General features: G+C 48.8%; 1 protein-coding gene across 8 annotated transcripts in view; it reads left to right on the top strand.

The window, feature by feature from the left end:
• The window catches only part of FBF1 (Fas binding factor 1), a 29,688-nt gene extending 10,155 nt beyond the window's left edge, over window positions 1–19,533 (top strand). For 4 of the 8 annotated variants that reach the window (XM_019494353.2, XM_019494355.2, XM_019494356.2 and 1 more), the window contains 22 exons: window positions 1,686–1,805; window positions 2,453–2,609; window positions 3,503–3,636; window positions 4,206–4,308; window positions 4,430–4,870; window positions 5,746–5,823; window positions 6,213–6,307; window positions 7,401–7,459; window positions 8,353–8,400; window positions 8,497–8,652; window positions 10,248–10,348; window positions 10,970–11,176; window positions 12,319–12,426; window positions 13,143–13,282; window positions 13,987–14,105; window positions 14,718–14,840; window positions 15,249–15,434; window positions 16,166–16,342; window positions 17,183–17,320; window positions 17,430–17,520; window positions 18,305–18,435; window positions 19,327–19,533. In XM_019494353.2, coding sequence (XP_019349898.2) covers window positions 1,686–1,805; window positions 2,453–2,609; window positions 3,503–3,636; window positions 4,206–4,308; window positions 4,430–4,870; window positions 5,746–5,823; window positions 6,213–6,307; window positions 7,401–7,459; window positions 8,353–8,400; window positions 8,497–8,652; window positions 10,248–10,348; window positions 10,970–11,176; window positions 12,319–12,426; window positions 13,143–13,282; window positions 13,987–14,105; window positions 14,718–14,840; window positions 15,249–15,434; window positions 16,166–16,342; window positions 17,183–17,320; window positions 17,430–17,520; window positions 18,305–18,435; window positions 19,327–19,410 — 2,996 coding nt within the window. In that variant the 3' untranslated portion in view covers window positions 19,411–19,533. Of the gene's footprint in view, window positions 1–1,685; window positions 1,806–2,452; window positions 2,610–3,502; window positions 3,637–4,205; window positions 4,309–4,429; window positions 4,871–5,745; window positions 5,824–6,212; window positions 6,308–7,400; window positions 7,460–8,352; window positions 8,401–8,496; window positions 8,653–10,247; window positions 10,349–10,969; window positions 11,177–12,318; window positions 12,427–13,142; window positions 13,283–13,986; window positions 14,106–14,717; window positions 14,841–15,248; window positions 15,435–15,771; window positions 15,941–16,165; window positions 16,343–17,182; window positions 17,321–17,429; window positions 17,521–18,304; window positions 18,436–19,326 lie in introns of those variants that run through there. The other 4 variants (XM_014601996.3, XM_019494354.2, XM_059732141.1 and 1 more) reach the window with 4 other exon arrangements.
• The last annotated feature ends 5,457 nt before the right edge of the window (window positions 19,534–24,990 follow it).

Below are 24,990 nucleotides of genomic sequence, written 5' to 3'. Positions count from 1 at the left end.
TCAGGTGTCAAAGCCACAGGGCAGCTAAGACTCCTCTGTTATCCCTGCTGTCATAATAGAGCCGACTTCAGCTTCCAGGCACCATTTGCCAGCACCAAATTCACTTGAATTAAGTCCTATGTTATACATTGCCCAAATGCCTCCGAATTATATCAGCAAGCCTAAGGTAGGAGAGAGTGTACCAATTGGTCGTGGAAATGCCAAAGAAACGTGCCAGAGAGTAAGTGGGTGGTACGTGTGTATTTGTGAGGATCTCTTTTAGTTCATTTCTCTGTCCCTTCTTCCCTTCTATTCGCACAGCAGAGGATGAGTCTAAAAAGCAACCAAGTAAGGGAATAAGGAAGTAATTAGAAAACCCAGATTTAAAAATAGCCTGCCTTGGGGCTATCTTCTTGTGCGATTTCTGTGGGCACTGTGTTTGGGTTTATGTTCCCTCAGACCTTTTTTAATTGATAGTTTCTCTCAGATCTTTGCAGGGATATGTTTTAGAAGGATAGTTCCTTACAAGCATTAATTTCTAATTTCCCATCATCCCTGCAGAGGAGGAAGGGAGGGAAAGATTATATCTGCTTTACACCTAACAAGAATGAGTCACAGCAGCCAGAGGTCACAGATGTGGGAATGGGATCCAGGTCTCCTGACATCCCAGTTCTTTACTCTAACCAAAAGACTATGCTCCCTGTTACAAAGCCTGCTGAAAAGGGTAGAAAGCCTCTTAAGTAGCTTCAATGGGCTTTGGATCAGGTCAATAGGTGGCCATGTACGGGGATGAGGGATGGAGTCAGGACACCATGGGAGGGGTGAAGCCACCAGCGCTCGCCTTGGCCCACCCCTACCCACTTCCATCGTCACCACCACAGGACTGATGCAGGCCGACACAGTGGGGGTGTGGGGAGGAGCGGGCGCACCACGGTGGCGGTGTGTGGGAAGTGGACATGGGCAGACGTGGAGAGGAGAGGAGTGGGCCTGGGCCCAATGTGGAAACGGGAAGGAGGCGCGAGCCTGGCCTGACATGGCAGCGGCAGGGGGAGTGGAGGAGCGGGCTACCTCCACCCCTCGGGCCCGGGTCCACTCATCCCCCACCCCTGTGTCGGCTCCGAGCCCTCTTCTGCCCTCCCCGTGATGCTGCAGCCCCCGAGTAGGCCCAGACCCCAAGCAGCAGGAGGGAAGAGGGGAGCGGGCCCGGATGGGGGGGCCACAGGACTCCATCTCTGCCTGCTCCACCCCCTCCCCATCATTCTTGATGGGGAATTGGCTAGTGTGTATATATTAATATATCTACATTATAATATAAACATGGGGACCAGACTTGCTCCCAGCAAATAGTGCTGTTGACTCGAGCAGAAGCAAAATCTAATTCAGGGGCGGGCATTTATTTTGGGCAGAGGGCCACTTACTGAGTTTTGTTAAGCCATTGAGGGCCGCATGACAAGCAGCCAGGGGCTGATAAATATTAATTTTCTATATTTTTTAGGGGCCCCGTGGGCTGGATAAAATGGCCTGGCGGGCCGCATCTGGCCCACAGGTCACATTTTGCCCACCCTGATCTAATTTGTACAGGATCCCCAGAATAAAGATGATAGATTGTCCATTCTTGGTGCATTGTTTTCTTAGAGCTAGAGTTCTTCCTCCAAATGACTCGTGTCTTTTCTTCCCTTCTTCTTTCCCTTTGGGATAATTCATAGATTTAGATGATCCTTTGACAGGGCTTTTGTCAGATGAAGAGGAAGATGCTGCCAAGAAACTGCCTCCATCAGGCTCCAAAATTAGCCCTGAAAGGAACACTGGGCCAGCCAAAGGGAAAGGTAATTGGAAATACTGGAAATACACCCTGTCCCTTGAATTAGGTCTGAGTTGCTCAGTTGGATCAAAATTGGTCTTTCGTCTCCTAGGACTTGGGTTCAAATTCTGCAATTATTCTAGCCCCAGACGGGTACTTTTTCACATTAGCAAGTTGGGGCGCATTTGGTATCTCTGTGGAGATTCAGGATTAGCAGAGTTAGGGGCCCTTGTGCCTAGGGCCACAGGTCAAGTTTGTGCTTTAGCTGGTAGAGCTGTGTCAGGGGAGAACATCCAGGATTCCTATAGCAGGAAATGCTGCCAATCATGTACCTTGGTGGAGGGAGCCAGTCCCAGGGAGTACTACAGTTCAGGAGTGAAAAGCTCTGGCAAAGCTGAGGCTTCTAGGATATCTGGAGCTCTACAAATTGGGAGTTGAGGGGCTGTTAAAAATGTCTCACCAAGCTCTCCAGAAGACAGATAATCCAAATAAATAAAAGCATGGACCTCCTGCTTTGTCACTTCCCTTTGATTTGTGTTTCTGGCCCCAGAAGAATCATTTCTGCATAACCATGTAGAGGACCCCACCAGACTGTGCCTAGTGCCCTGTGGAGGATAAACTCATACTGGAATCATGACTGTCACTGCTACAACAGCTCTTGATTCCGTTTAGCAGAGACATCACTCTCTTCGATGCCTGGCCACACAACAGCCCCCATGCGGAAGAAGGAAGAGCTGATGTTTGAAGATGATGCTGATGACCTCATGAGTGCCCTGGGGTTTGGCGAGAGTCTGAAGGGAGATCTGAAGCAGGAGAGGAAAGGGGAAGAGTAAGGCCCTTCCTTCTGTACACAAGGCTATAGATAGAAATGAAGCATTGAAACACTCCTGTGGGAGTGAGGCTTGGTTCCAGTCATGAAGTGCAGTGCTAGAAAGACTCTGTTATATTACCTCGCATCTAAGTGGGTGCAGAGGCATGAACCCCTGCTAGGGCCCTTGATGTTTCATTGGAGTTGTCTCTAAGTCAGGGGGAAAGGAAGAAATGGGGTAAAAGATGACAAAATACTGGAGTTCAGTTCACTATCTCAGAGCAGCAGGATTGATTTATTAAAATAAATAGTTAGCAGTATTCCCATTTGTCATTGTCATTACTAAGTCTTTGTACAGGGCCACGTTGTGCTAGGTTCCTTACAAAATGGATCAAAAAGGTAACCTGGCCGAGATATTTGAGGCTGTCTGCTCCTCTCAGTTACAGTTCTGGGCTGACTGCAGACTTGGTTGGGTTGAGTTACAGTTGTTGTTTTTTTAAATCATATGGGCAGAAATTTGGGGGAAGATCCTCTTCCACCTATTAGCCTCCTAAATATGATCCTTTCCCACCCTGCTCAAGTCTCTGAGCAGTCACTCATGCAGAAGTTGGGTTAGTCCTTGCTGCTTTGGTGACCGGAAAGCACCTTACGGAAGTATGTAAGGTTGCTGGCTTCTCAGGGACTCTGGGAGGGTGGAATAGAAACCCACATCCAATTAAACACCTTGCAGGTGGAATTGTGTCTGGCCCTTAGGGTTTTGAGAAAAATAAAGCAACAGCAGCAGCTTAGCTTCTGCAGAGAATGTCAATGTCCCGCCAGCTCCTTGATGCATCCTAACTCACCTGCCACAAGGTAGTGTTTCAGCCCTTTGCATCCCGTGCCATAGAAGTGTGTAACTCTTGGTGCTCTGGCAGAGAAGAGGTCCGCCCTGCCCGCTCCAAGCTGGATGAGTTGTTGGGACGAGGGACTTCAGCCAAACTCCTGGAGCGACCAGCCACGGGGGAACCAAAGGAGTTCAAACTGGATAAGAAATACCAGAAGCAGCCAGGTGAGGAAGATTTACTCTGGGAACTACAGCAGTGTCATGAGGGATATAATTGTGTGTGTAGTATTTTTATAATGGTAATATAATATTTATAATAGTATGTTTACAATGGTAAAAATCAGCATCTCAAATTATACCAGTATGAATGTCCTTCCGCACTTATTTCACTCAGAAAATCAGTATACCAGTAAAAGCACTTTTTCTTTCCTAGGCTAAGCCATGGCTGTGCTAGGAGGGCTTGCCATCCTTGTCGCTCAGCCCGAGTTTGACTTAAGCCTTTAGATGGGCAGGTGTTGGCGTTGCCAGTAGTATTCTGTGCCAACTGTGGTTAAGATGGGTATGCTGTTTAGGGGAAAGGGAAGAGTTGCCCCATACTCTCCAATTGGTGCCCATGCACAGCTGTTCCAGTTACAGCCCTACCTCAAAGCTTTCCTAGTGGAGATAAGACCTGAGGGAATACTAGCAAGGCTCCAAACAGGAGAAAGAGCACACGAGGATGATTGTGAGTGTTGTGTGTTTGTGTGCTGCCTACTTACCCCTAGAGATTGATGTTCAAACACCTGTCTAAACAGATAAGGAAGACATTTGGGGAGAGGAGGATTTCACCTTTGGTGCCTACCAACCCACCCTGGCCTCCACCCCAGAAGGCCGCCAGTCAAGACGTCAGTCTGTCAGGTATCATTTTCATAGAGAAATACCCGTGTCTGATGCCTTAGACATGCTGCCTCCACAACAGGAAGCTGGGGTCTGAAACCCTCTCTCAGGGGTGCAAGTGTGCGAGTCTTTCTGTTTTCAGGTTTTCGTCAGAGAATATCAGTGAATTGAAAACTGATCAAAGGTCCAAACCAGCTACTCCACCTACCAGGAGCCCCCTGCGAAGCAGCAAAAATGGGGCTGATTGGCTGGGGCTGAAAGATGAGGACTTCATTGATTTGGATCCTTTGTCTCCAACTAAGGACTCAGCCAAAGGTATTTCCACAGCATCCCCCTTGAATGTGCCATCAAGCCTCACAGCTGCCAAGCAACCCAGCCCTGCCAGCCAGCCCCCATCTGGGACAAAGCCAGCAGCAGAGGAAGCAGCAGCTAGACCTGCTCCAACAGAGGAGGAAGATAACTGGCTGAATAACGCCCTGTCTCGGAAGAAAGCCCAGGTGCAGGGGAAGGTCAATGAGGAAAGTGCTGGGCCCTCAGGCCCTGTGGTGCAGGACAAAGACGCAGACCCCATCTCTCACCCCAGGTAAAGAATCCCCTTCCCTCACCCCAATGAGCATTTCAGAGTCAAGTCCCATTGACTTCATCAGGGGCTTTTCAGTTATATAAGCAAAATTGATCCAGCCTTGTTCAGTGAGCTGAGTGCGAGTTATAGCAAAATACCTTAGTTGGTTCCTTGACAGAACTCTTTCCAAATGTATAGCTATGGCCGGATTTATCTTCAGGCATAACAACAGATGAGCTAGAAGTGAAGCGTCCTCTTTGTATGCCGTCATGGTTTCCTCTAGGGTGCCTTTGCTCCCTCTGTCTGTGCAGCTGAATGGTTTGAAGAGAGTGACTGCTGATCACTCCCATAACTGGGCTGCCAGGGCTGGGATAAAGAGTTTGTTTTCAAATGAAGGAAAGGACCTTTATTCTCTGGTCCCAGACAGATGTATCCATATTCTGGGATCATTTACATTGATATATAAACCAACGTAAATTCTGCTGAGATCAAGAAGGGCCCAATGTGCAGCTATCCCAAAGTAGCTCATAGAGTAGGCGGCTATTACTCCATGCAGCAAAAGAGCAGATAGTAGCCTGTTAGCTTTTAGCAAGGCTACCCAAGGATGGACACACAAAGACAAAACCTAAACCAGTGTAATTTAGGCCTCTGGTGTTTTAACCCTAATTTTTCCCAGGGGGATAATTCTCTGGATTGGGTGAAGTTACCTCAGTTATGGGTTTTCCTTGCCTACTTCCTTTTTTTATACTGGTGGATATTACATTTGTCCATGTCCTCTATCACCAAGGTAAGAGAATACCTTTGCAACCAGCAATGGGAGATTAGACCCCACCACTGGTGTTGTCCATTAGTATTAAGATTTTGTGTTCTCCCACTGAAGAGATGTTTGTTTTCAGCCAACCAGATGCCTCAGGAAAAGGACCCCAGCACCCTGCTGCATCAGAAGACAAGCCTATCAGGGTGGAAGAGCCTGGGTATGTCTCCTTCCTGCTGCTGATCTCCATTCTCCATAGAAACCACTAAAGTGAATGGAAATGCCTGGTGTCAAACACAAGCATTTAAAGCTGTGATTTTGAGCTCTGTAAAGCTGTGGTTTTCATGAACAGTGAGATGGGGTGCAGCAACTTTAAGGAAAAGCACCTCTGGCAGCTCTATTTCTGACCTCTGCCCCTTTACACTGTTGTGTTGAGGAATGGATAGGCCTGGTGTTGTGCCATGTCATTGGGGCTTAAACTTGGGGAAACACAAAGTCTCTCAGGCTAACTAGAAAATGCCCCTTTAATTTCTCTCTGCTCCCCACACATCCTGCTCTGGGGCTGTGATGCTGCACCCAGTCACTCATCTATCTCCATCCATCCCACAGCTATCCCATTCCACGGCTGACCGCTCCAAAACATGACTTGTCTCTTGCATCTGAGTCCAGGAGAATGGCATCCTCAGGTGATACCAGCAGTGCTGGTATGTTTTGTCTCCCAAATCAGCCCAACTATTAGGCAGTGGTTCCTACCCCATTTGGGGTCGCAACAATAAAAAATGGGCTTGCAGAGACACTCGACAGTGTTGATCAATTATGATGAAAATCACAGAAAAAAGCAGGAAACGGCAGTTTCCCCTTGCAGGCTGGCTGAGACCCAGCCTGTAAGGGGTTGCTCGGGGCTGGAGGAAGTGGGAGGAGGGTGATCAGGCAGGGGGTGCTACGTGCATGTGCGTGTGCACACATGCACTTGGCAGCCAGGCAGCATGGAGTGCAGCTCCCTCCAGATAGGTTTTTGGTGGGGGAGGGCAGATTGAGGGCCCCACAATGAAGGAGGGAGGGGTGGGGTTGGGGGCACTGACCAGCTGGGCCAGTGCATGGGTCCCAGGGCCAGGGTGGGAATGTGGGACTCGGCTTTGGGAACAGGATGGATCCACAGGCAGCTCATCCAGGGGGCATCAGGGAGGCTGGCTCCCTGCTGCTGCATGCACTCCGTGGAAGAGAGCCATGCGGGGGGGAATGTGCCCCCAAGATTTATGCACTGAGCAGGGGTAGATGCGGGTTGCCTGCTGCAAGCTCAGGACTCCCCACCCTGCTGCCTTCATGCCCACTGGGCTGTTAAGGCCCCTGGGGGTGGGTAGCAGGGTAGGGAGCCCTGAACCTCCAGCAGGCAGCCTGCATCCTCCTCCCCGCACCCCCATGGGCTTTGCTCCAGCTGTGCTGCCCACAGGGGGAGGGGGCATTGATCTTGTCTGCATCATTTTGGGGTTGCAAAAAAATTCTAGTGTTTAAATGGGGTGATGCTGAGGAAAAGGTTGGGAAGTGCTGCACTTGGACCAAGAGAACCTCCTGGTTTCTCACAGATCATGCAGACTGTAGGGACAGGAGTGACTTGGCTTCCTTGGCTGGAGCTTATATGATGGTAGCCTGGTCCTCCCAAGACTGAAGTAGGGCATAGTCAAAGCTAGGAGAGCTCCATTTCTCTTGGGTCAGACAAGGAGTCCTGTGCCACTGTCCTTGCATACAGTGGCCTGCTTTCATTGCCACATCTGAACTTCACATGTGTTGAATTTTCAGGCCCTGCAGCTGCCTCCCAAGGACATCAGGAGGGTCTTGGCCCTTCCATGCTGACCCAGGTAGGAGTATAGCTCTACAGCACTGAAAACACATGTCTTAAGCACGTGTGCCCTTGGCTGTACAGCCATGGGGCAGGGACTAAAGCACACAAGCTGAAATGGGAGTCAGCATCCTGAGTTATGGTCCCTGCTGCCTCCCTGATTTGTTAAGTGACTCAAGGCCCAGTCACTTGCATGCACTGTGTATCAGTTTCTTTATCATTAGAAGGGAGGAAGGCATTCTTTTTTTCCTAAGAAGCTTGTGGGTTTTAATTATCTTAATCAAGCTAATTGCTTTGCTGGTCTAATCCCACTGCCTAACTGGATGCAATCAATATTTTTTACATCTTTGAGATATTTTGAGTCCTACCTGGAAAATCTCAGCAATATAAATATACAAATATTATATTTTTTCATGAATAATGAGACATGAATCCTAGTTAAAAGCAGTTTGATAGTCGAGTTTCTCACTATTTAGATGTTTTGCATAAGAGAGTTCTTAGCAATTTCAGGGAAAAATTATCCATTTTTTTAAATATGTGTGTGTCCAGCAAGTCTTGCTTGGCTTTCATCATCGAGGCTTCCCTGCATCCTGTGCTGTGGTGTGACTGCTGTGTTAGGGAATAAGGCTTATCATTCCCAAGTCCCTCTGCAGCAATGAGACAGGACAGAACAGCCCACCTTGCCTGTATGGGTGTAGGTGGGGAGTCATCCTGTCTTCTGAGGCAGGGCCTTTGGAACTGCTTTCTTGGAAGAGAGCATCCAGCTGGGCAGTGAGATTAGATCAGAGAAGGCAGCCCCAGAATGGGGGAGCCAGAATTTTAATGGCTGCCATCCAGGTATTGTTCCCAGAGCTGAGATGTTCCCCCACAGAAGAAGTACATGAGCTTTTCTTTCTATGGTTATTGTTGCAGGTTGTCGCATCTGGGGCTTCTCTCCAGCAGGCTGTACTGCAGCAACAGGTGAGGACAGCATACAGTTCCTCCAGGTGAGGATGTAGCCTCCTCCTGAGGCAGAGCCATTCTAAGAGGGCTGTCTCATTTCCATTGCCCTTGCAGCTCATGCAATCCGAGCCTCTGGCCCTGAGCTTGCTGAACACTGGGGACTACGAGAAGAAGCTGGTGGCTCTGCAGGCACAGTTGCGGGAGAGCGTGGCAGGGTACCAAGCAGAGCTGCTCAGCACCCAGACTCACCTGGCACAGCTGGAGAGCCAGGTGAGAGGCATATGGCCTGCCACAGGGAAGGCCGAGACAGGAATGGTTCTCTTCATACCACACCAACTTTCCCAGAAGGGCTGGGCTGGGTATCAGCAAAAGGCAAGATTTTGCTCCCAAGTAGAAGTCATGGAATGATGTGGTTCATTCCTGTCCAGGGGGGGTCACACAGAGGTGACAAGTCCATTGAGGGCAGCAGGGAGTGGGCCTGGACACCTTAATAGATACCCACCCTCAGACTTTCAACTCAACTCCTGCTTTCCTGGCACCTGCCTCCCAACCTGTCGCTATCCCAGGAGTGATCCAGGCAGTGATTTGCTCTTAGGGCAGGGGTGGGCAATTATTTTGGCTGGAGGGCTGCTTAATGAGTTTTGGTGAGCTGTCAAAGGCCACAAGAGTGGCCTCATCCCTTGACAAGTGCCCTACCCCCTGGTCGCCATCTTGAAACTGTCCCTAACCCCTGACTTTTGTCACCAAAAGTCCCTCCCTTTGTCTCCAGAAGTACCCCTTTTAGGAAGGGGGTTTGCCATCTTGGAACCGGAGAAAAACCTGAAATTATTTACTAAAAATCAAACATCCACAATAATATGTTTAAATTTTATTTAAAAAAATATTTTGTCCTGATTTGTGTGTGTTTGTGTTGTGTATATAGAGGTGATTGCATAAGAGCTCAAAATAAAATCTTATTCTTACATATTGGCGGGGTGCAGGTGTGTGTGGGTGGGTATGGGGTTTGTGGGGTGTGTGGAGCGGGAGGGTGGCTGGGGGTTTATGTGTGTGGTGGAGTGTGTGTGGATAGCAGTGAGCGGGGCTCCCCCCAGAGGCACGTGGGTGTGGGGGGAGTGGGGGTTGTGGGGGAGGATGTAAGACGTGGTGTTTGTGAGGTATGTGACTGTGTGTGGGGGAGGGTGTGGTTGTGGGGAAGGATTTGAGGGTATGGTAGGGTGGGCATGGTAGCCCCCCTGTGCACGTGCCCCCCCTGAGCCAGTCAGCACCCACCCCGCAACAGCCTGGAGTCCACACACCCAGCGATGCCTCCCCACCAACGCCAACAGCGCACAGCCCCAGCGTGCCCCGTGCCTGCTCTTTACCTCCCCGCCGTGGCACGTCCTGACTACGGACACATAGTAGGGCTGGGGCAGCTTCACAGCTGGACTGCCTTTCTAGGCAGCCCGGGCAGCAACAGCTCCTTCCATCTGCCGTTGCCAGTGTCCCCGGCCTCATGGTACCAGTGGAGACCTGCACTGTGCCGCCCAGCCATGGTGCATCCTGCCACCCCCGGGCACGCAGGGGTACAGCAGGGCTGGAGGCAGTGGCAGCAACAACCGAAAGGAGCCACCGCTGCCCGGGCTGCCTCTAAAGGCATTCCTGCCACAGAGCTGCCCCAGCCCCGCTGTATGCCCAGGGGGCGGCAGGATGTGCCACGGCCAGGTGGCACTGGGGTCAGGTAGAACCAAGGGACCCACTGTGGGCTGGACAAAGCCCCTCTGTGGGCCGAATCCAGACCGCAAGCCATATTTTGCTCACCCGTGTCTTAGGGGGATCTGACTGCAGGAAAAAGAAGTTTTCCTTTGTGTATGCCTGATTTTTTTCAGGTGCGGAAACTGGAACTGGAGAGGACTCAGCAGAAGTTGCTCCTGGAGAGTCTGCAGCAGCGACACCAAGAAGACTTGGAGCTCATTGAGAACGCGCATAGGTATCACGGTTGTCCACCTACCTTCATTTGTCCACATGGATCTTGCCACAGTATCCCCAGTCTGCCCAGTCCCCAGTTCCCTGCTCTGTGCACAGCACCTGGCCTGATTCTGTAGCTGAAGCATTGACCATTAAGTGGGCATTCAAAATGCTACCTCTAGACTCTCCATTGACTCTCTGAGTTACTTTGAACAAGTCATGTAACCTCTGCCACTGTTGGCCCATCTTGTGATGGGAATCACAACACTGACCTCCTATGGAAGGGGCATCATTAAATTAATAGCAGTGCTGTTGCTTGCTGTCCCTAGCTCTGCCACCAACCAGTGGATGCCTTGGATCATCACTCACTAAATTTCCCTATGCCTCAGTTTTCCCACACTGTAAAATGAAGCTAATGGTACCAGTCTTCTTTGTAAAGCACTTCGATATCAACAGAGGTTAAACCCTTGGCAAGAGCTGCATGTTGCCATTAAATCAGCAGCCAGATTCCTAAGCTCGCACTCACATTTGAGTTCTGCATTTAAAAGCAGATCCTTAAGCCAGGCTTTTCAAGCCCTAAGCATCTACTAGTGCCCATGTACCTTGGGAACAACTTCCACAGCCCGTAGGGGTTTCCTTTCAGGAGTCGTGTGAAGATGGTGGAAGACTCCTACCGTCAGCGCGAGGAGAGGCTGCGGCAGGAGAACGAGCAGCTGGCAACACGACTCCTGTCCCAGTGCCAGAGTGCAGAGCAGGCCAAGGCTGAGCTCCTGGCCCAGCATCAGCGCCGATTGGCAGAGCTAGAGCAAGAGAAGGTGCAAGAGGTGGAGAGGCTGAGGGAGTTGCAACGGTAAGGGAGGTTGTGGAAGGGACAGGCAGCCAGCCTGGAGGAGAGGGGCAGGGCCTGACCTTCACATCCCCCAGGGGTCAACACTCTTGGAAAGGGATTGAAAAAATGGTGGAGCCGACGGAAGTGGGTTCAATTGGGGCCAAGAAATATTAGGCTAATTTGACGGTATAAGTAACGGCATCGGCCGTGCTGCACAGTGCCCTATAGCACTTGTTCCCCATATTATGGGTTATGCAGTTACCTGTGAGCATTTGGCCCTCAATGCGAGGAGGCTGAGGAGGCATCTCTCACCTGGCATGGCCTTTATCTGGCCTGTGCTGTCTGCAGCGTGTGGCCTGGGGCCTGGTGTTGAGTTATGTGAATAACGCAACCTGAAAAACCTTTTTTAAAAATAAAAATAAAAATGAAAATTGTTTGGGGTCAACCTGACATGAAACTGGTTCAGTTTTCTCAGGCAAATGAAGAATGGAAAACAAAAAAAATTATTTGCACGTTGACTAGAGTTGTCCATAACAGATTTGTTTTCTAAACTTTCAATACCTTTAAAAAAACTAATTTAGGCAAATTTGGTCTCAAAGTGTCATTTCAAAATGAAAGATCAAAATGCCTCATTTCAAAGCTGTTGAAGCAAAATCTTAGGAATTTTTCCAATTTTTTTCCGTTTTGCAAGTGAAGTAATTGGCTGAATCCGGCACAAACATTTATTATAGTTTCAGTAAACCCAAAATTGCATCTTTTGGTGAATAAATTATTCATCCAAAAATGTTCTCCCAGCTCTAGCCAGGACTCCAAATCACAGGGACTTCCCTCCACAAAAAGAGCCTTTGGGTTTGCTCAGTCATGACTTTCTACTGGAATCCTCCTCTACTCTTCATACCTTTGGTGAGAATCAGTAGATTTCTCCCAAGATTTTCTTTTGGGAATGAGATGTCTCTTTGGAGTTACCCAGTGACCATTTGCAGTTGATCTCACCTGGAGCCAGAAAACAGATCAGTGTAAAAGCTGCTTTAGTTCAGCTTTTGCTGTCCGTTTACCTGGGTTCAGACCATGGTGGTGAGAACCATGTGATTCTTTATCCTGCTTCATATGGAACATAAGTAGCAAAGTGTTGGTAAAGGTGTCCTTCCCTTTGGGTCCTACAGGGTATCCGTTTTGGAAATGTGCAAAGACCACGAAGAGCAGCTACAGAGGCTAAAACGACTGAAAGATCAGGAGATTGATGCAGTCACCAGTGCCACTTCCCATACCAGGTACCATCTACCCCATCCACCTAGCTTTGGTTTTCCGGCAAGATTTCCCCCTTTTCCCAGTCCCTGTCCCTTTCAGAGTGTGATGGAGATTCAGTTTCTCTTCCTTTTCTCAAGGAGTTCAGCTAATCCTTCCTCTTTGTGTTGGGAGTCTCTCAAAAGCAGAGCTCCTTTTTGGAGCTGGTATCATATAGATTTCCCTAAAGGTGGCTACCCTTCAGAGGGTGCTTAAAGAAGGATCATGTCCTCCTGAGCTGTTGAGTGACAGTCCCCAAAGTGAGTGGTGGTAGTAGGTGACTGGAGGGCTGGAACATAGGATGGACCCCAACAAGGAGTAGAACATGAGATGCTGGGGATGTGGCAGGGCATCTGAAAAGGAGTGATTGGCTCAATGACCAAGGTGATCTTGACTTGCAAATTTATCACAGCCCATAAAGCTGAAGGTCTCGCCCTGACCCCAGGGAGAAAACAGTCACTCTCATTTGCTGCCATTGAGAAATAAGGATCAACTGACCAGGGGAGGTTCAGGATAGAGCTATAATTGCTGAAATTTGTTGCCCAAGGAATCTGATCTCCCTTTTCCCCAGAGCCATACTCAGAATTTGACTCATTGCTTCAAAATTGATCTTCCTAGCCCTCCTGGTGTGAGAGTCACCTTTAAAAACATGAACCTATGCAGCTACCATGTGACCAAGACGCTGCCTTTTTTTCTCTTTCAGGTCTCTGAACGGTGTCATTGAGCAGATGGAGAAGTTTTCCAGTAACCTGAGTGACCTCTCCCACAAGGTGGAGGTTACACATCAGAACACATCACAGGAGCTTGAGGTTGGAGCCCGGCAGCGAGATGAGCAACTCCGTGGTACCAGCCTTCTTCTCTAGCACAGCCATTAGTACTATTTATATTATGTGATCCTCCTTGACCCCAACACAACTTGTAGTGGCAAGGCAGGCAGGTACAGCAATAGATGGTCACTGCCCCAAGCAGCTGATAGTCTTAAAGTTGGGTGTGGGGATTACTGTAGTGTCTCAAAGGTCTTGTCATGAACCGAGACACTCTTTATACCAGGTGCTGTGCAAACACAGAATAAGGAGATGGTTCTTTTTCCATTTTACGGGCTGGGAACAGGTCCAGAGAGAAATGGAATGACTTGCGAGAAAGTCAGGAGCAGAATCCTGACTGGCTACATCCCAATCAGGTGTCCTTCTTCATAATGTGTTGACCTCTCTGCAGAAAATGGCAGTAGCTCAACAAGGATTATGCCCAAGGGTAAATGAGAATGCAACAGCCAAAGATGTTCTAAGCTTAAAGCAGCTTCTCCACATACATGCTGCAAATACACAGGCTTTTTGCTGGAGGTGCCATCCCAGCTTGTTCAGACTGAGGGACACTTCCTCAGAAGTTACAGACCAACCCAATTGCAATGGAGTCAAGGGATAGACACCAATTCACAGCACTTGAAGGCTCTGGCCCTAGAGTGGATACAGAGGTGCCTTATAGTAGACCATGATATTACTCTGGGAACCCCTGTAGGCTTCCCTAATGTGACTCTTTCCCCCCCTCAGTGCTGCAGGATAGACTGACACAGCAGCAGAGAGATATGGAAGATGAGCGGGGTCGGCTGCAAGGGGTCATTGCCAAAATGGAGGCCAGGCTAGGGGAGCAGACACGGCTCCTGGAGCAGGTGAGCTTAGGTGGACAGTCTATGTCCTGCATTCAGCGTTGGCTCTGGTGGAGGAGCCTGCACCTTTTCCCCCTCTGTATATAATGCAGACATTTCCCTGAGGGCTCCCACCAAGGCAGGAACATCATCATCCTCAGGTCTGGGCTTCTTGCTCCACAGCTTCCATTCTTTCCCCTGTGTCAAATGAGTTCCAGCTCTGTCTGTATTTGAGAACAAGAATGCTTTGCTCTGAATGGCCTAATGAAGTCCTAACCACTCCTACGTTGAAGACTCAAGGAATTTTTTCTCATAATGTTCTCACAGAATGGGGAAACTGTGACCACCTGGTGTGAAAAAGCCACAACTCAACATCCCAGTAGCAGGTGGAACAAGAAGACCTGAGGCAGGGGTGGAACAATCACATTTTCCATCCTGTAACAGCCGTTTGTGGGGGAAGGGAGAGTTTGAAAATAACCTTCCCAGGTGGTGAACAAAACCCAGGCCTCGGAGTTTTGGAAGCCCAAGAAAAGGGTGGTGGTGAAGCATTAACGTCAGCTCGAGGCATAATCCCACCATGGGCACATACAGCCCGTGCATTGCTCCCTTCATGTTGCTGCTGTCTCCATACTGTAGGAACGCTGGCGAGCCACCGCAGAGCAATCCAAAGTAGAATCTCTACAGCGCTCGCTAGAGGAACAGAGGAGGGTCATGACCCAGCAGCTCGCCATGGAGAGAGAAGAACTGGAGAGGGCAAAGGTGAGGCATTTAACCCAAACAGTGGTCTCCAGGAGTTCATTAATTCCAATGGTATCAGAGCCAGGATTGCTTTTACTTGCAACAGAGGCAAGCCCAGAGTGAAATCTGTGTGGATTTCAGTGTCACATGGGGTTATTAAGCTAATGGGAGTGGAATATTTGGCGTGAGAAGAGGTGGTACTAGGCTGAGATTTGGTGCCTGGAACTCTAGTGATAGACCACAATGCTACAAAATCATGTTATTCAGAAGCTGAGACCAACATCAGGCACACTTGTTCCTCTTGGGCAAGACATGTGTTTTTCTGTGGCTTTGTTCCTTGGTCATGACAGTCTCTATGACCCTGAGCCAACCATACCTACATCTCCCTTCACTGGAGGACTCTTCCCCCCCCATGCTGTGTTCTGTCAGAGTGCCTTGCTGGAAGAGCAGAAGTTGGTTATGCAGAAGTGTGCAGCGGAGCGGCAGAAGCTCTCCACAGAGTGGCTGGAGCTCCACACCCAGCAGAAGCTAAGCAAAGAGCGCACAGAGAGGGAGGTGGACCGTGCCCTGCAGATGGATTCCCAGAGGGAAGGCACCATTATGACTCTGGCCAAGGTACAGTATCAAAACACAGTCCCACTGCAGGGCTTGAATTCAGCTTTGGCAACTGATTTAATAAAGCAGCTGGACAATCAGACAGACAGCTTCCCAGGCAGGTCACCCCACCAGAGATTTCACATGGCAACAATAAAACATAGTCTTTCCCTATCCTTTGAGTTATGGTCCTAGTTCTGTTCCCTACAGAAATCTTGCCCCCCCACAAGTGCTAGAGCAGCCAAAAAGCAGGTTATTTATAAATACTTGGGGAAGAGGACTGGCAATCCAGGATTAATATCACTATTGCTGATAGTATCATTAGCCACTGGTGTTCATGCATGTTCTCTCTATCCAGGACTTGAGGGATAGCCTGTTGCGTTATCCTTCTAGCTGCTGGTTGTGGAGCAGCTCTGCAGTCTTAGCAGATGTTGGTTACCCCCCTGGCTACTGGATATGTACAGTTCTGGCCTGAAGCTTGTATCCCTGCAGCATGGGGAAGACAGGGCTTTGAAGAAAATAGGGGTAAGGGGAAACCTCACCACCTTTCCTCTGCTTGGCCCAGATTTCTGTTGGGCAGTGTAAATGGAAGCTGTGCATATTAGCTGGAAACTTCTCTCTGCCACCCAGATCTAGGACCTTTAGTTAATGTGGGATGTGGGAACTGGGTCTCTTTCATCCCCAATCTCCCTGGGGAGAGCATTCAGGTGGGACAAGTTGTTACAGAACTACATGTGTGGTTCTCTTTCTAGGAGCAGGCAGATCTGAAGATCAGAGCCAGCGAGCTGCGAGCCAAGGAGGAGCAGCTAGCAAGAGAGAGGGAACTGCTGGAGCAGGAGAGGCAGGAGCTGAGACTTGAGAAAGAAAGAGTCAACACTGCTGCCTTGAACATCAAACAGAGGGCAGAGGAGATTGACAGCATGAGCAAGGTAGGAAGGACCTCCTGCCCTCCCTTCTCCCCACATTGCATCTTGGACATCCAGAGCCATGCTCCTTTCCCTCCCAGGAGATGAAAAGCGGGAAATAGGCAGCAGTGGTCTAGGGCCTTGAGAATGGAGTGTCAGTTTTGACTCTGCCACAGACTCCTTGAATGACCTTGGGTGTGTCACTTAATTCTCTCTCTGCTTTGGCTCCCTGTCCATAAGGGGGAGGAGGGGGGCATTGATTGCTCCCTTCCTCCCTCAATAAAGACCTCAAAATGCTTTAAACTCCTATAGCTCATCACCCAAAGTATTAGTATCATCATAGAGAAAAGCCATGAGAGTTCTTTGCCCTTGAAGTGAATTGACTTGACTTTGAGCATTTTAAAGAGATCCAGGGAGCAGGGTGAAAGCAAAAGGACCTATGGAGGGAGGAAAGGAGAGGAGCTGAGGATGGCAAACAGGACCTTGCACCTCCACTCAGATTCATATCTGGTACCATCAGTGCCCCATGTGAAATGATGGCAGTATCAGCGGAGTAAAGCACCATGGCAGAGTGGCCATGGATACAGAGCAACCCACTCAGTCACAGTGAGCAAAGGGAGATCCCTCCAAGCTCAGGTTGAGACCCAGGTTGCTGAGAAGTAGCTGGCCCTGCTGCTCGTCTGGTGGGCAAAGAGAAGGTGAGAGAGACTGGCAGGCTTATGGAAACCCTTCTTGTTTGGTGTACATGTTCCTACCTGAGCACAGGGCAGGGCCTACCAGGTAGGTGCCCATATGCACGCCCCCAGCTGTATGCCGTCCTGCCCCTCCCCACCCAGTCCTCACAGGCTTCCCTGTGCCCCACAGCTGTCCTCGCAGAAGTACGAGGAGGGGGAGAGGGCCCTGCTAGAGGCCAGGAAGGTGGAGTCGGAGCATCAGGAGAGACTGCACGTTGTGCAACAGCAAATGGAGCGATTGAAGCAGCAGGAGCAGCATCTGCACCAGGTAATGAGATCCTTCCCTTTTCCCCCCTCTCATTTTTCTCTCTCTGCTGTCAACTGCCACAACCCATTCACATGGCCTTTCCTCCTCTCTCTTTCTGGGGATGGAGTAGGAGCGCCTGAACTTGGCTCATCAGAGGAGACAGCTCGAACAGCTGCGTGAAAAGCTTCCCAACAGTCCAATGCTGTTACTGCCCAAATCAGGTGCTCAAGCCAAGACCCTCTCCTGTCCACGCTGTGAGCAGAAACACTTCCCAGCAAGGAAACAACATGAAGGGGAATCAGCCTCGTGTTTTCGGGTCAGGGGGGTTGTTCTCTGGCTCTCCCACATATGTAAACCTCAAAGTTGTTTCGGTTATGCAGCCTCTTCCTCACAAAGGGAAAACAAGCTTAGAATCATGAGAAAATAGGAAAGACACCTTGAGAGGTTAAGTAGTCCAAGGCCTACCTGGCCCAGATAGTCTTTGCCGGTGCTTATCTGTTCTGGCAGTTGGGAAGTTTTGCCTGGTATCCAACCTAAATCTCCCTTATGCCTATAACTTCTTATCCTGTTCCCAAAGGCTAGTGGCCATAGCAAGGGATTGGGAGTCAGTGCTCCTGGATTCTAGTCCTGGTTCTGCTTGTGGACCTGCTGCATAGACACAGGGGATGCTGGATACCTCTTCTTACCAGCCCCATCTGCTAACTGGTAGTTGAGAGACCAGACAAATGGTCAAGGCTGTCAAGTGCTCTAGGACCTTCAGATTCAGGAAATTGTGGAAGTTACATGTATTCATTATTAATCAGTTCCCAAAATTTCCTCCATCCCTACCTGGGAAGAGGGTCCTCCATGCTACTGTTGTATGGAAACATTGGGGCACCTATTGTCTCCAGACAAGCTTGGAGACCAGGTTTCCTACCTCCATCTCTTAGTCTTTCTCTGTGTAGAACATAGGAGGTTGCAGGTCACTAACAGCATGTAATCGGTGTGACTGTGCTTTCTCCACAGATTTAACTCCTCCTGTTATGCAGTTACCTAGGCACAACCCTGGCCAGACAGGAATCCCTGAGGGCACCGCAGGACCAGGTCCCTCTGAGTTGTATGCCAGATTGATGCTGCTTAAGTACACAGCTGAGCGGGTAAACACAGTTCCACAGAGCCCAATCCAATGGGAAAAGGGACACCAGCCCTGGGCATGCTACTGAGCTGATGCTCAAAAGCCTGTACGAGGAGGGAATGAAGGGAGATCCCAAGGCCACAAACTATTGGCTGGGTTTTCTTCTAAGATCATGACTGGGCAGTAAACCCATTTGTTCTGTGCTGTAGTGGGAAAGGGTCTTTTGAGAGGCAGATATGCAGTGTTTCCCAGTATGCTTCAAAGAGAAGCAAACTAACAAATAAAAGCCACTGCAGCTATAAATGATCAGACAGCCAGGTCTTCAGAGCTACTGACTAGCTGACTTGCTCCAGCTGGGCTTCCTTTGATAGTCACCTTTGATAACTTCATTGGCCCCACAAAGGAAGGGATGTTCCTCTATCGAGATCTCAGACCATTGGGTAAAGGTAATTCATTCCTGTCCTTGTGATCCCCTGGGGTGTCTGTCCCCTCCAGATTCTCCACTCACTCATCTGCTCTTCCATCAGCTTCCCTGTTTAATCAGGGTTCTGGATTGACCCTTTTGAAAAGCCTCACTCATTCTGGGGGGGAGAGGGAACACCCTTAGAGTCCTTGTCTGTGTAGATCCCATTAAAGGCACATGGGCATCTCACACATGTGAAATTCACATGTGAGCACCCTCAGCAGGATTCATGAAGACGACATTTTTCAGAATCCCAGTTACCCTCAGATAAGTAGCTGCTCTTTCTGGTGCATTCAGCTTTCAAGGTTTGAGTTTGGCTGCTTTGTTGATGTTCATCTGACATATCCTTTACCCAGCCACCCCTAGCTGCTAGGTCTGTGGATAACTAGAGTCTCCCCTCAACAAGTTCCAGGCACAATTGGTGGTGGACCTTCCCTTCTCTCTCCCCAGGACCGGGATTTCTTGGAAGATGAACAGTTCTTTTTGGAGACCCTGAAGAAAGCTTCCTACAACACTTCCTCCCAGACAGCATGAGGAGAGCTCAGCTGCACCTGCAACCCTGGGAGAGTTAACTTTTCGTATAAAAGAGAGATTTTGCAATTTTTTTTATTTTTATGCAAAAGATGGATGGAAAAAATAAATAATTGCCTCATCTCAGCAGAGCGACAATTAGTGCTTTTAAAACAAAAGACTTCTCTGACTCTTGCTGGGGACAGTTCTCCAGAGAAAGGCCCTTCACTACTTTGACCATGAGTTCTTTGGGGTGCAGGGCTGTCCTTTATATGTCTCTACCTGTCCATGGTATGGTATCATGCTGGCACTGCTCCCCTAGCATTGGTCCTCCTTCCATGTAACACAAGAGTAGCAACAGCATACTCCCTAGTGCTTCATGAGGTCTCTGTGAAGTAGAGCACAGTGGGGATGAAATGTTTGGGGGCTATCACAATACCAATAACCATTAATAAGAGCTGGTCTGGCATGGGCAGCAATAACAGCAGCACACACTGCCCATGCTCTGCCTTGCCATGGTGACTCCATCATAACTCAGAAGCACCACCTGTAGGCATGAAGGGTTTTATTTCCTATGTCCCATTTCAGAAGAAGCCCTGCTCTGCTCAGCAAGGCCCCAACTGAGACACCAGCCTCAGAAGGGGATTTTAGTGGGAAATATCCGCACCCAGTGGGAACTGGCCTGGGACCTGCCACATCCATTTCACATCAGCACTAACCAGACATTGGGTGGGACATTTGCATGGCATAGGGAATGGTCACAGCTGGACATTCAAGAGAGGAAATGGAGACAAGAAGAAACCAAATGATCAGAATGTGGGATCTTGCTTTCTTCTACTGCATCATGCTGCCTTTGATGCCCTGCAGCCTTCTGCTCTTCCATAGCAGATGTGAGTTGAATTAGAGAAGCCACAGATAATGAAGAGATCCCAAGGCATGTAAGCAGGTTACATACCTTGGGAGTTGGGGCTTGATTCTGGTGAAACTGGGAGAAGGAATTGCATTTATTTCAAGCCTCTCCAAAGGGAGGGTTGTCAGTGACATGCACTGCCTTTCTTTGCTAGGTCACTTTTAAATCCAGCCTAGTGACTCATGGCAAAGCAGAGCTAGCTTTAATTCAAATGGCATGGGTCCCAGGAACAGTCTAGCAGGATAGAGCTAGGTGCTGGTTACTTTGCCCTGCTTCTCAGTCCTCATGCCAGCTCGGGGCCTTTCCACTGTGCTCGAGTCTCTTCTGACACTGCTGCATAGATGTAATTTGTGGCTTCTCTCTCAAGCAGATTTCCTATTACCCTTGATTGCTGGCAGCCACTGTGCCACATGGGAGATTTTAGAACTGCCTTGCTCTCATTGGCAGCTGATTTAGACAATCAGCCCCGGTGACACACTCTTATTAATGCCAGAGTTGCTCTGCTGCAAAAACACACAGCGACCTCAAATAACCAACACAAGATGCTTTAACTAATAACAGAGAGGAAAAAGCTGAAATGCCCACAGAATAGCAACAGTGCCCAAGTGTCCAGCAGTCCTACTCCAAGCTTCCATTTCCATTAATTTCAAATGTGGCTGCAGTGCAAGTGCCCATAGTGGGAATCAGTCTCTCTTTGAAAGCACTCTGAACCAACCCTTGAAAATAATGGAGCTAAATGCAAATCTGGAGCTGCCAAGTGGCACCCAACAAGCAAACAGCCTAGTTTCTATTGCTTTCTGTGCCCTACACAGAGTAATTTATTGAAGACTGTGCATTTAATGTTCCCCTACCAATCTCCACTAAAGTCCATTTGCGACCCCATCAAGGAACAAAATGCTGTTTCTTTGGGCTGCCATTGATGTGGCAGATGGCTGAAATAAAAAGGGAGGCTGAAGATAACAAGGGTGGATGGCATCAAATACCATGGACTGGATTCTCATCTCTGTTGCAGATTTAGGTTGGTTGCAGTAACTCTCATTGACTTCAGGAGAGTAACACCATCATTTCACCAGTGTAAGACAGATCCAGCCCTGTGGTCAGGTTTCAGAGTGAGTTATGGTCAAGTAGCTGACTAATGGGACTTAGATAGCTCCATTATCAGCCTCTGTGACTGGATGTTATCGATTTCCCCATCTCTGAGTACTTTGTCATTGTTCTGTTGGAGAAAGAGAGTTTGGGGAATAATTGCCCTTTTCGGAGATGAGGCTGGTTTGATTCAAGGCCCAAATTGTTTCTAAATCTGGTTCTAAAATTGATCTATTTGTTCTCTTTTATTCCTAAAAGATGAGAAGAGAGAGGGAGACATCCAGAAGAGGAGAGACACAAGTGTTGCCTCAAAAATGCTTGTGCAATGCGACTGAAGACAAGGTGATGTGGAGCAGGTGGTAGAGGCTCTGACTCTCCTGCCCACTCCTCTGCTCAGGTATGGCATCCCATACACTACTTCTATACCCACAGCTGAAGGTGGGGGTGTTGTCTAGAGCTTGGGGTGTTGGAGGAGGCAGCTGTTCTCCTGGGTTTCATTCACAGCTCTGCCCTGGATTCAGTCTGGATTTGGTTCCTCCTACATGCAAGGAGACCCTGCTCAGGTCAAAATCCCAAAGATGATCCAAGTCAAACAGCCCATACAGTGTGCCACAGCCAAGCTAACCACTCTCCACTGTAAATGGTGTTGCAGGGAGGGATGTGGCCACCATCATGTGGACCATCACGTCCAGCCACTTCTGACTCCCACCATGAATGACTAGCTGCAAATCACAGCTGGGTCAACTACAGGCAGCCTATGGCAGAAGTCCAGAGCAGGACTTCATCTCATGCCCTGTGAAGCTTTTGTGAGACACTTTAGGCTGCCCCCCCCCCCCAACTTTCCACTCAGGTGAAGAACCTTAATGTTACCTGGATTGAAAATTTTCTTTTTTTATGGCACTAATTTGTCTGGGCTGGAGGGCTATACAAAAACCCCTGGTTTTGTGCCCCAGCCATCTTCTGCAGGCAGCATTGAACTGATCCCACCATAACTCCCTAGCTGAACAATAAAAAAGAAATGGGTACAAGGAAAAGACTCCTTGCCTTTCATCTGTTCCAGCCTGCAGCTGCATATAAACAACTGGCCTGCACCTTGATTGTCCCAATCCCTAGGACAGTCCATACTGACTATAAAAAAAAAAAAAAGCAGTTGTCTGCAGCTTTCCAGCACCTGTATCTTGTGCTCCTACATCAATCTTCAGTAGGGTAATAGAGTTTCCCCAGCACTAGCTTGGAGATCCAGTGATGCTGCATTGTCCTTGCTTTCTTATCTCCCAGCCACGACACCTCTGCAGACATTGGCATGAGTCTTGTTTCAAATGTCTCAAGAAATGGCAATCCCATCTTGTGCCATCCTTGGAGTAACTACTTCATCCTCTTGCTGTTAAGAATGGCTCACTGTTATGTCTCTGAGATGATCTCCAGCCAAGATCTTCTGTAATTATCTGGTTCCCCAGCTATCGTTCAGGCCCCATTCCTGCAGCTCTGCTGACCTCTCCTGGCTTAGGAAGGGCAGGAAGGGACAGGGAGATCAGGTCCCTATTTTCAAAGGACTCTTTGCTTCTGCCTTGCCTGAGACGAAAGAGCCTCTGATCTCTGGTGAGGACCACCCCACCCTGCTCAGCACTTTGCAAATGTTGCCATTCTTTGTGTGAATGTGAACTCACTAGCACTCTATGCTATTGCACTGATCCTCATCCAGATCCTGGACCCGCGCAGAGAGCTTTTCTTTGTAGGTGCAGGGATCTGCCTGTGTATATCCAGCTGAAGGAGCCTGGGGGAACACTCAAAGCTATAAATATAAGCATGTATTCATTAAATGGGATTTACTTCATAGCCTGGACCTAGTATATCTTAAGAGCTTAAGATATGGATGAAGGCTCTGACTGACAGCTCCTCAGACCCAGTGGAATATACTGTACTCATCTGCGATGGAGACGGAGCTGTCTTTGGGGACCAGTCCCCACCTGTGGAATAAACTCCCTCAAGAACTGAGTCTCCGACTTCCTGACCTTCCATTCCAAGGGCACTTCTTCCACCCATCTGCTCTATTATGAACACCTGACAAAAAAAAACACCCGGCTAAAATATATTATTCCCTTGCACAAACAGCTCTCCCCGCAAGAGACAGGCTGAGAGAGAGAGAAGAAACCACATAGGACATATGTAAATCTCATTCCTCCCAAGTCTTTAATCTAGAAGACATACGAGGTGATGAAGCCAGTATGAGACTCTCCATAGAACAGAACAGGCTGCTCACTCTGTGAAGTAAATGAGATTCTTCACATCCTGGCCTAAACTGCTGGGCAAATCCCAGCACATTTGGAACAGCATTTGACTGACTGTTCTTAGCCATTTAGGCTGCCAATGAAGTATCCCTATCTCTGTATTGAGCACGTGCGCAGTTGCTGACACAGCAGTTGGGACCATGTTACGAAGCAGCTGTTCTGTTCCAGGGCAGAGCTGAATGGCAGACCAACTGAAGCGTAACCCAGAAGAGATGCGTGCTAACATGCCCGCTTCTGCTGATTCAGGACAAGACTACATACGGCAGTAAAGAGGAGAATTAAACGCAGCCTGGTACATACAGTTGTACTAAAGCTGCAGAGATCCCTGGTTTTTTTGCTGGAATACATTTGCTAATGATGTGCCTAGAAGTGAACACAGTATTGCACAGGTAATTCATCAGAGGTACATCAGAGCTGTAGAGAGGAGGAATATCACTTTCCAGCTCTATAATTTGGTTTGTCTAGATATACACCCTAGATACATGGAACACAGGGATTCCCATGCTGGCTGGATCATGGCTGAGGTTCACCACATTCACTGTCCTCTCCCTGATAATGTCTATCTCCAGATGGCTCAGAGGAAAAGATGACACCCCCCACAGCAGACAAAGCTGAGATATTCTACCCCTAGCACAAAGCCACCCCTTGATGTCCTATAGATACTGGCTCAAAAGCATAAGTTTTAATATCCTTTTCAGTGCTTTTGCTATGATTAATTGTAATGTTGAGTATTCTCGATATTCAAACACATATCCAGCTCTTCCCTGACTCTGGCTAAGTGTTCAGCCTCCATAAATCCCTGCAGCAATGAGCTCCACAGCTGATTCGTGCTCTGGGGAAAAAGTACTTCCTAATATGTATTTTGAATGTCCCACATTTTGGCTCCATAAGCAAAGGCAAAAAAGACCTTCTGGATCTCCTTTCCATCCTACATTATTTCACATGCTGTGGTAGAATCTAGCTTATTGGTACCCAGTGGTTTGAAGCCCACTTCGTTTAGAGCAGGTTGCCAAATTCAGAAAAAGCCTCTCCACTGTTTGCTGCTGCTTTTACTTCTCTTCTCAGCTGGAGCACATCAAACCTACACAGCTGATTGGAGAAACCAGTGCCCCTTGAAATAAAGTGCAGCAAACAGCTGGAGCACCTCAGCAGCCTCACACAGCTGTTTGCTGCAGCTCTGTGCATACCTGGATACATTGCAACCCTCATCTTTGCAGGGAGATAGGAACCTCACCCTGAAAACCATCTGGGTTCCACTGTACCACCTAAGGCAGCCAATCCCATTTTCTATTTCTCTTTTCAGTGGTTGTCCCAGGTCCT

This window comes from Alligator mississippiensis, chromosome 8, assembly GCF_030867095.1.
Source record: "Alligator mississippiensis isolate rAllMis1 chromosome 8, rAllMis1, whole genome shotgun sequence".
In the NCBI taxonomy this organism is placed as follows: domain Eukaryota; kingdom Metazoa; phylum Chordata; order Crocodylia; family Alligatoridae; genus Alligator; species Alligator mississippiensis.
Note: the sequence above shows the minus strand (reverse complement) of the source record. Positions and strands in the feature narration are given on the sequence as shown.